The sequence below is a fragment of the Eulemur rufifrons genome, chromosome 15 (assembly GCF_041146395.1).
Source record: "Eulemur rufifrons isolate Redbay chromosome 15, OSU_ERuf_1, whole genome shotgun sequence".
Classification (NCBI taxonomy): Eukaryota; Metazoa; Chordata; class Mammalia; order Primates; family Lemuridae; genus Eulemur; species Eulemur rufifrons.
The window spans coordinates 98,692,537-98,703,796 of NC_090997.1; the positions used below are offsets into that span (position 1 = coordinate 98,692,537).

The 11,260-nt window shown below is 42.0% G+C and overlaps 1 protein-coding gene across 1 annotated transcript in view; it reads right to left on the reverse strand.

The window, feature by feature from the left end:
• TFB1M (transcription factor B1, mitochondrial) overlaps nucleotides 1-848 on the reverse strand; it is a 58,673-nt gene extending 57,825 nt beyond the window's left edge. Inside the window, exon 1 of the mRNA XM_069488874.1 lies at nucleotides 640-848. Coding sequence (XP_069344975.1) covers nucleotides 640-772 — 133 coding nt within the window. The 5' untranslated portion in view covers nucleotides 773-848. The remainder of the gene's footprint in view (nucleotides 1-639) is intronic.
• Between the last annotated feature and the right edge of the window lie 10,412 nt (nucleotides 849-11,260).

Genomic DNA, 11,260 nt, shown 5'->3' on the forward strand with positions numbered 1-11,260 from the left:
AATAGAAAGTGGGAATGTAAACTTACTAAAATGTAAGCTTCTTGAGCACAAACTTTGCCTTGCTCACGCCCATACCCTAGCCCCAGAACTACCACACAGTGGCTTGTGCACTATGTATTTACTAAGTATTTGCACCCTCGAAGATTCTTAGACTCAACAGGTAAACGTTTAAACAACGAATCCTACAAAGAATACTTTTACAACAAGTTATTAATAAAATCCTTGCACTCATTTCAATACTGATAACTTTAAACTGCATGAAAAGCAAGTCCAGTCAGCACGTGCAGTACCATTTCAGAAAGACTCATTCCACAGTGACCGAGACTGCAATGCCCACAGAGTCTTTCACCCTTACGCGAACCCTTCCTCCCCCGTGCTCGGCGCCGCACAGCAGGCCTTCAGAGCCCACAGCTGCACGCCCCTAACGCGGCGTTTGGAGCAAACAACGCGTTTCACGTGTGTCCTGGGCGGCGGGACTCAGAGTTATTTTACTACAAAGTGGTAGAAGGACCTGACCAAAAAGCCCGTCGCATGCCTGAGCCCGGACCCGCGGGGTCCACACTAGACCCCCCCCAACCCCACCCCACGCCCCCAAGGAACATGGGGGCGACATTCGGGGAGCACGAAGAAGCCATCCACCTGTCAGCCTCAAGTCCAGGAGAAAATTCTGGGATAGCTGCTTCACTGCGTTCAGTCTGAATAATTTAATGATTTCTCGAATGGTGGGCAACGGCGGGAGACGGAAAGTGCCGAGTTTCCCGGAGGCAGCCATGGGCCCATACCAACTCCGCGTACCCTCCACCCCCGCCGTCCCTCGTCGCTCGGAAAGCGCCGGCAGGGGAGGATCCTGGGAGAACTATGGCCCGCCTCTCAGCTCACCTCACTGGCCAGACTTTTCCCGTCGGAAGCGGCGGTCGCGGACAGGAAATCCGGGCGTACTGATAGCGCATGCGCTACGTCCCGCTTAAAGCGGTGCATGCTGGGTGCGCGGTGGCTTCTGCAAGGGCTGTGAAGGAGTCCTGTGGGCGGTGCTTCTAGGGGTGGGCGGGGCTTCACGAGGGTGGGCGGGGCGAGGCGGGGTCTGGGCTGGATAGAGGAGTTTGGGGAGCTGCTATGCCTGGGCTCGCAGATTCCGGTGGAGCCTATCATGGCCATTTAACCCCACCCTGAAGTTCCGAAGGGCTTCAGGCCCTTGTGAATATCACCAGGGGAAGCCGGTGATTAGACTAAAAGCTGTTGTTGTTTTTAGAGACAGCATCTGGCTTTGTTGCCCAGACTGGACTGCAGTGGCAAGATCATAGCTCACAGCAATCTTGAACCCTGGGCTGAAGCGATCCTCCTGGCTCAGCCTCCCAAGTAGCTAGGAGTCCAGGTGCCAGCCACTAGGTCTGGCTAATTTTTTTTGTTATATATATATATATATATATATATTTTGTAGAGATGGGGTCTTGCTTTGTTGCCCCGGCTGGTTTCAAACTTCTGGGCTCAAGCAATCCGCCTCCACCTCCCAAAGTGCTGGGATTACAGGCATGCACCACTCTGCTGGGCCTAAAATTGTTCTTTGAACAGCAGTTCTTTCTTATGGGTAGGTGTTTTTTAGAACATCCACTCTGCAGTTGATGTATGAAGGGTTTCTAACTTCTCTCAGCTTAGGTTTTTTCATCTAAGTGGACATAATGTCTACCACAAAATTGTGAGCACCAAAAGAGAGGTTACTTGGTGTGCAAATTTGGAACATAGTGTAGCACGTGGCATTTGGAAAGCCCACAATCAATGGTGGATGCTACTACTATGATTATTTGGGAGATGAATGCAATTCAGAGGGGGTAAATGATTTCATCACAGCTTGTTAATGAGAGGGCCAGAATTAGAATGCAACTTTTCTGCCCTTCAAAATGTATCCTGCTGTGGAGAAAAACTGCCTTGTTTAGTACTTTAGATTTTGGGAAATGTTTTCATGTACACCGACTATTTGTTTTTGAATCTTTCACCAAGTCTTGTGAAATAAATAGGACAAATATTACTAGCCTCAGGAGTAAACAAAAGCTTAGAGAGGCAATGTAACTTGATGAAATTCACAAAGCTAGAAAACTGTAGAATCCAGATGAATCTAAGTCTCCTGAGGTGTGGCTACTCCTTCTATAACTGTGCCAGTGGAGGAGGTATTGGTTGCCACTACATGTTTACCCTGCCAAAGTTTCCTTAGTGCCTTCTTATGCTCCAAGTATTGCAGCCTCTCCTTTCCCTTCTCTCAGAGTAGTAATTGGAAAGCCAAGGATGAAAAGGAAGGAAAATAAACATGATTATACTAATAATAGCTAACATTCATGCAGCATTTTACAAAGTGCCAGGCTTTACAACTGAGTATTTTACAACTATTATCTCAATCCTTACAACACACCAGATGAATAGATTCTATTATTACACATTTTTAAAGGTAAAGTAAGGCTTACAGAAGTTCAGCAATTTGCCCTGTTCTGCACAGCCAATAAGTGGTGGAGTCATGGTTTGAATCCACACAGCCTGTGTCCAGAGCCTGCTTTTTAAGCAATGTAGTCAATGTAGAGGGGTCATTTGACTTGCCTAGGGTGATGACATACAAGTACAGAGAGAAGACTCAAATATACTAGAGGAAAAAACAAAGCAAAGAAAAATATTTAAATTTCTCTCATAGGTGGGATAATTTTGCTCTTCTAAACCTGTTTTTATTTGCAAAGTGCTGCATTAAATCTAAATTTTTTTTCTCAAGTAAGTTCTTTAAAAGGTAAACGGAAAACCTGATAACTGCAGGTATGATGTAGAAATGAGGAGTCCTTTGAAATTCCAATAGAAAACTAAATCACCTTCTATTATAGCTGTTTGGGAAGGAACCAGGAGATAATCTGATGGAGCACCTAGCTTTTAGAAAATAGGGACATGACAAGCTGAGCACAGTGGTACAAGCCTGTAGTCCCACCTACTCAGGAGGCTGAGGCAGGGGGATAGCTTGAGTCCAGGAGTTCAAGTCCAGCCTGGGTAACATAAAGAAACCCCCGTCTCTTAAAAAAAAAGAAATAAAAGAAATAGGGAAGTGACTCGCATAGAGGTAAAGAAATTTTCCCAAGTTGGCATTGAAATGTAGATTGAAAGCTCAAACTCTTGTTTCAGAGGTTTTATTGTCCACAGCAAACTATGCCTGGGAAGGCATTCATTCATGATTATATTCATTGTATCATTTATTGCTTTCAAGGGTTCTATATAAATGATTTTATTCTCTTTATCTTACTGTGAAGAAATAGGGAAAAGTGAGGTCTTCTGACTTATCCAGGGTCACACAGTAAAATACAGAGAAAAAATGATCTGAAATCTGTTTGTCTGAGCTCTGATCTACTTGGCCAAACCTCTCAAGAATGAATTTAAATTATTTTTAAGTTAATTTTTTTGTTAATTTTATACTGCTATTGAAATACATAGAAATATGAATCTCTATATAAACTTAAGCTTATACTTTTCAATGACTAAAACACAGTTACAATAAATATATACAAAGCTACAAAACCAATACAAATGATCTTATTAGATGACGAATGATGTTAAATCACTGCTCGTAATGCTGAGTAGCAGAATTCTTTTTTTGAAGGTTCAGCTTGCCAGTGCTATAGGGTCCTGTGTAATGATTGAACATTCTCAGTTTTCTGGATTCAAACTATTACCAAATCTTCGTTCAGTATTTTTGCCATTGTCACTTGCCTTTCTCATAGGAGAACATAGAAGGTACCTTAGAAATAACTGAGGTTGAATTATTTGTCGCTAATACTATCATGAATAACACACATGGCATGACAGTTATAAGGAGGATATTCAGGTGATTCCAAATGTAATTACATGAGCTTTTTGAAAGATTAACATCAACATAAAAACAAACTAAAAGAGCAAAAACACATTTGCATTGAGACTTTGTAGATTCTTAATAATTTGTCCCCAGATCTAAATATGCATATATGGATAGCTTACATCATGCCATCTTCAATCACTGACATTTGTGAAGTTAGGGCCTATCATTTACAAAGTAGTTTCCCTTGTTACTTCACTTAATTCTGATTTCAATTCTGTGATGTAGGCTCACAGAGATATTCAGTGACTAACCCACTGTCTCAATGTGTCTTAGTCCATTTCTGCTGCCAGAACAAAATGTCTGAGCCTGGGTAATTTATAAAGAACAGAAATTTGTTTCTTACACTTCTGGAGGCTGGAAGTCCAAGATGAAGGAGCCAGCAGGTTTGGTGTCTGAGGAAGGCTGCTCTTTCTGCTTCAAGATAGCACCTTGTTCCTGCATCCTCTGGAGGGGAGGAACATAGTGTCCTCACATTTCCAAAGGCAGAAGGGCAAAAAGGGCCTGCCTAGTTCCCTTCAGCCCTTTATAAGGTTGCTAATCCCATTTATGAGGGCTTTGCCCTCTTAACTTAATCATCTATTAAAGACCTCACCTGTTAATGCTATCACATTGGTGATTTAGGTTCAACACATGAATTTTGGGGGACATTCGGACTATAGCTCAATGCTAGTAAGTGGTGGAGCTGAGTCTAGAACTCATACATCTTCTGACTCCACTGTGGTTCCCTCCTCCACCCCCCATATGTGTTAAATATTTTTTGAACTGAATAAAAAATTCCTTCTAGGAGAGCCTTCCAAGTTTTTAATAGTTCTGGAGATCTAATTTTTATCATCATAAATATCTGATCCTCAGGTTTTAATTTTCAGAATATTATGCATAACTCTCTACAAAAGCCTATGAAATCAGCAGGGGATTTTAGTAGTATATTTCATATATTAATGCAAACAGTTTTATCCCTTAAAAGAGAGGTATGCTGTTTCATCAGTTTTGAAGCTTTGAAGTATCTGCTTCATCTAGATATAGATTTTAATATGCTAAAATATTATAATTAATACAGAAATCACTAGCCCCACCTGTCAGTGAATATGAAGAACTAATGTGAAGAACTACAAATGATTCATACTAAACTATACTGCAGAATTTTAACTTGCATAAATCCCAGAATGGTAATATAGGAAAATTACTTGTTATTTTAGTATTTATTTTAATAAAAATGCATACGTGACTTTATTTGCTATAAGTTAGTGTCTATTTATAGAAAAAGTACTAATTCTAGAAGGTTGTCGTTTTACAGTTCCCTGAAAGAGACTTGAGAGCCACAAAGAGCAATATCTTTCTGCCATGTGGGAATTTTCAGAGAAAATTAAATGTGGCTTGGAATTACCAAATTGAACTTTATAAACTGACTATTATGGTATGTAAAGTGCTCTTTTCTCATAGTATTTTATAATTTTGTATGATATGACTCAATGCTCTAGAGAAATATTAAGAGCTGCATTTTGCACGTATTTAGTTTCTTTTTTTTTAAAATGGCTCTTTGATGCTCACTGTTCACAAAGGAATCTAGGGACTTACCTAGAGGGGAGAAGGAAAAACGTGATAATTCTGAGCAGATGGACTAAATGCTTATTCTGTGGGGATAAGAGTAGGGCAACTTATAGCAATAACAACACAGCCTAATTGCCTGAGGGAACCGTCGAACAGTTACACTATTTTTAAAAATGTAGTGTTTATCGCTATTTCAGGCAGTATTTGAAAGCTGCTCATTGTCCCCAAAGATCGTGAGTTATTGTCAAGTATCCTAATGAGAATGTGAGGATGGGTAACTTTTCTGACTCAGGATGACTCAGGGAGCTAGGGATAGAGTTATCTCTATACAATAAAACAAATCTTTTTGTGGTGAAGAAAGTATGCTAATGACATTGTAAAATAATTAGCCTTTGTTATATAGGCAAACCTCAGAGATATTATAGGTTTGGTTCCAGGCCACCACAATAAATATCTCAACAAAGAGAGTCACATGAATTTTTTGGTTTCCCAGTGCATATAAAAGCTATGTGTATACTATGCTGTAGTCTATTAAGTGTGCAATAGCAGTATGCCTAAAAAAACAATGTTTATATCTTAATTTTAAAATTCTTTATTGCTAAAAAAATGCTAATGATCATCCCAGCCTTCAGCAAGTGGTAATCTTTTTTGCTGGTGGAGGGTTTTGCCTCATGTTGGCTGCTGACTGATCAGGGTGGTGGTTGCTGAAGATTGAGGTGGCTGTGGCAATTTCTTAAAATAAGAAACAATAAAGTTTGCCACATTGATTGACTCATGTTTTTATGAAAGATTTCTCGATATTATGTGGTTTTATTTGATAACATTTTGTACACAGTAGAACATCTTTCTAAATTGGAGTCAAACTTTGCAAACTCTGCAACTGCTTTATCAATTATGTAATACTCTAAATCCTTTGTTGTTGTTTCAACAATGTGCACAGCATCTTCCCCCAAAGTACATTCCATCTCAAGAAACCATTTTCTTTGCTCATCCATAAGAAGCAACTTCTCATCCATTCAAGTCTGGTCATGAGATTGCAGCAATTCAGTCACATCTTCAGGCTCTACTCCTAGTTCTCTTGCTATTTCCAACACATGTGCAGTTACTTTCTCCATTAAAGTCTTTTTTTTTTTTTTTTTTTTTTTTTTTTTTTTGAGACAGAGTCTCACTCTGTTGCCCAGGCTAGAGTGAGTGCCGTGGCGTCAGCCTAGCTCACAGCAACCTCAAACTCCTGGGCTCAAGCAATCCTCCTGTCTCAGCCTCCCGAGTAGCTGGGACTATAGGCATGCACCACCATGCCCGGCTAATTTTTTTTTTTTCTATATATATTTTTAGCTGTCCATATAATTTCTTTCTATTTTTAGTAGAGATGGGGTCTCGCTCTTGCTCAGGCTGGTCTCGAACTCCTGAGCTCAAACGATCCGCCCACCTCGGCCTCCCAGAGTGCTAGGATTACAGGCGTGAGCCACCGCGCCCGGCCTCCATTAAAGTCTTGAAGTCCTCTAAGTCATCCATGAGGGTTGGAATCAAGTTCTTCCAAACTGCTGTTAATGTTGACATTTTGACCTCCTCCCATGAATCATAAATGTTCTTAATTGCCATCTAGAATGGTGAATCATTTCCAGAAGGTGTTCAGTTTGCTTTTCCCAGATCCATCAGAGGAATCACTATCTATGGCAGTTGTAGCCTTACAAAATATACTTCTTAAATAATAAGACTTGAAAGTCTAAATTACTGCTTGATCCATGGGCTGAAGAATGGATGTTGTGTTAGCAGGCACGAAAACAACATTCATCTTCTAGTACATCTCCATCAGAGCTCTTGGGTGACCAGGTGCATTGCCAATGAGCAGTAATGTTTTGAAAGGAATCTTTTTTTCCCTGAGCAGTGGTTCGCAAAAGTGAGCTTAAAATATTCAGGAACTATGCTGTAAAGAGAGGTACTATAATCCAAGCGTTGTTGGTCCATTGATAGGGCACAGGCGGAGTTGATTTAACATAATTCTTAAAGATCCTAGGATTTTCAGAATGGTGAATGAGCACTGGCTTCAACTTAGTCACCAGCTGCATTGGTCCCTGATAAGAGAGTCATCCTGCGCTTGGAAGCTTTGAAGCCAGGCATTCACTTTTCCTCTCTAGCTATGAAAGTCCTCAATGGCATCATCTTCCAACATAAGGCTGTTTTGTCTGCCTGGAAAATGTGTTGTTTTGTGTAACCACTTTCATGAATGATCTTAGCTAGATCTTCTGGATAACTTGCTATAGCTTTTCCATCAGCTTTGCTGCTTCACCTTGCACTTGTATGTTATGGAGACGGGTTCTTTCTTTGAACTTCATGAACCAACTTCTGCTAGCTTCAAACTTTTCTTCTGCAGTTTCTTCACCTCTCTCGGCCTTCATAGAATTGAAGATATTAGGGCCTTGTTCTGGATTAGACTTTGGCTTAAGGGAATGCTGGGGCTAGCTTAATCTTCTAGCCAAACCACTAAAACTTTCTCCATCTCAGCAGTAAAGCTGTCTCTCTTTCTTATCATTTGTGTGTTCACTGGGGTAGCACTTTTAATTTCCTGCTAGAACTTTTCCTTTGCATTCACAGCTTGGCTAACCGTTTGGCACTAGAGGCCTTGCTTTTGGCCTATCTTAGCTTTTGACATACCTTCTTCACTAAGCTTAACCATTTCTAGTTTTTTATTTTAAAGCGAGGGGCATGCGATTCTTTCTTTTACTTAAACACTTAGAGGCCATTGTAGGGTTATTAATTGGCCTAATTTTAATATTGTTATGTCTCAGGGGATAGGAAGGCCCAAGGAGAGGGAGAGAGATGGAGGAACAGCTGGTCAGTGGAGCAGTCAGAAAACACAAAACATTTGTCAATTAAGTTTGCCATCTTATATTGGCACAGGGCATGGCACCCCAAGATAATTATTAATGTAGTAGTAACATCAAAGATCATTGATTACAGACTATCATAACAGATATAATAATAAAAAGTTTGAAATATTGTAAGAATTACCAAAATGTGACATGGAGACACAAAGCACATGCTGTTAGAAAAATGGGGCCGATGGACTTGCTCCATGTATGTTTGCCACAAACCTTCAATTTGTGAAAAACACAATTATCTGTGAAGTGCAATACAATGAGGTATGCCTATATACTTTTATTAGTTTAAGTCTCAACATGTAATTTTTTCAAAAAGTGCAGAATAAATAAAACTCAGCATGAATGCATTTGCAAGTGATGTGGGAGCAACTGCCATGTCACTAGGGAGGCTCCGAGTTCAGGGAGGGAATGTGTCTCTCTGGGCATCTTGGAGGCAGCCCCTGTTCCCTCCCTGGCAGAAGACTATGGGTAGGCTAGTAACAAAGTCACCAATATTCCTTATTTCTCCATCCTAGTCCCCTAGCCTTGCCCGTCTCTCCCTCAAGCCCTGGAGACCAAAAAGTAAAGGTGGAGGCCATAGCCTGAGGGCAGTGCCTCTGTGCTCACAGCCTGGCCTGTGCTGGAGTCCTTCTGTGCAAGTGAGTGGGTTGGAAGGAGTTAATTCACAGCAGCTGGCCGCCTATTCCCTCCAGCTGAGAAGGGCTTGGGGAAGACAAAAGGAAGAAGGATGGGGAGGCTTGCCCAGCTTTGAGAAGGGCCTGGGCAGGTTTGCTGACACCTTCTCATTTCCCTGTTGGCCTCCCTGGAGCCCAGGCTGCTGTTGACTGTCCATATTCCTCTACCCTGTTAGTCTCCCCTTCCCCCAAATCCTCCCCGAGTAACACCCTCCTCTCTATTCTCTGCAGTCCAATTGAAATCATCATTCCTCTACTGAATTTCAGCTACTGGGTGAAATGAGCTAGAACGTGCACTCTTATTATTTCCCATGGACCGTTTTCTCCAGTTTGGAAACTAGTACCAGGAAGATATCCTCACCCAAAGTCCCGCAGAGCAGCTCCTTCCCTTCACCTAGGAGGAGAGTCTGCACTTGGGCAGTTCCTTCTTCAGGTGTCAGAGTGGATGCGCATGATGGAGGGAAAAGTGAAGCAACTAACTGTGAACGTTGCTGCCTTAGCCTATGAAGAAGAGGAAGCCACCCTGGATGGGTGAGAAGAAAGGAGAATGTGTGGCTCCTGGCAATCGACAAGGCCTACACATGTCTTCTACCTTAAGTAAGTAAGAAAAAGAATAATGCAGCCATTGAACCAACAGGCCTCTTTAGCTTCTGCCCCATTCCCAGTCCCTGTTCCCAGCCAGCCTTGTTCAAAGAGTCGGATATGCCTGCTGTTCCCACTCACTCACTTCCCTTTCGCCCTCAGCCCACTCCATCCTTGCTTCTAAGGCTACTGTGGTCAGAATTCCCTGGGATCCCCATGTTTCCAAATCCAAAGACCCTTCCCGATCCTCATCTTACTTAATGTGTGAGTAATAACAGGAGCTAGATTTACCAGCACTCACACGTTAGGATCAGGCCAGATGGCAGGCACCTTACACATACTAACTTTTTATACATGCGTAACACATCACCCCCTTCTACAAAGGAAGAAACACAAGTGCAGAGAAGTTGAGTGTCCCAGTTTACTGACAGAGCAGGGGCTTGAGCTTGGACAGTCAGACTGCAGCATCTACACACTTGAACTTGGGTTTGTGTTCACTCACAGCGATGGCTGGCAGTTAATGTCTCTTTGAAGCAGCCTGTTCTCTGTCATTCTACTCCAACTGTTTTCTCTCTCAGATGATGGCTTCTCTTCCTCTACCCATTCTAGGTATGTGAGTTCTCCTTGCTCAGGCCAAGAGCCTCCTCTCTCTTTCCCCAGGATTTCTTGCTCTTCTCCATGAAACTTGACCTCCCCACAAACTTTCCCACATAGTAACTCATCCCAGAAACCCAGGAGTCCATCTTCCCCTCCCTTCAACACCCCTATTACCACCATCAACTCCTGAAATTCCACCTCGACAACAGATTTTTACACCTGACTTCTCTGCAGTTGTACTACCAGCACCTTCCACATACATTCCTGCAGCAGCTCCAATCTTCTTGCTCTGCAATACATTTATATTCAGCAGCAAAACGGTCTTCAAAAAAATGTAAATTGGATCACTTCACTCATCTGCATACAACCATTCAGGGGACTCCTATTGCATTAAAAATAAAAATCTGATTCCTTGCTGTGTCCTAAAAAGCCTGTGTCCAACCTTATTTAGATTCACCTTTTTGATCAGCTGCAGCCATGCTGGTCTTTCAGTTCCTCAAACGTGCTGAGTTCTTGCTTCTTTCTTTTCTTGCACATGCAGTTTTTTCTGCCTGCGATGATCACCTCCCACTCTTCAGCTGGCTAGCGTCTTCTCTTTTTCTGTCTCAACTTCAAGGTGACCTCCTTGGCTAGAGCTTTTCTTGACAAACTCTATTGAGAGAGGAAGCTAATTTGATCTTTGACTACCTTTCCTAGAGGTTTTGCTCTTATATTGCTTCCTCTAGCATTTTTTTTTTTTTTGTATAGTCTTAAGTGTCATATCAACACATTTCCTCCAAAGGTTCCATTTTGGAAGAACAGGCTCGTGGTACACAACTGTGCCCCTTCTCCATCTATGTTTCTGCTAACCGACCTACCAAGAGGTGATGGTCATTGTCTAACAGTCAGAGAAAAATGGCAGCGGTCACAGAGCTGGAGCTAGATCTTGGGGGCCCCTCGTCAGGCCAAGCATTAACTCTTTGGCTCTTGGTCTGTGAGGACTTCTAGGGAGTCCTAAAGGAGTATCTAGTGTGGTTCAGGCACCACAGGAGCTTGGGAGCATCTGTTTCTGGCAGGTGTGGCTGTGCCCTATTTAAATATTTTAACAAGTATGGCCATTCTGG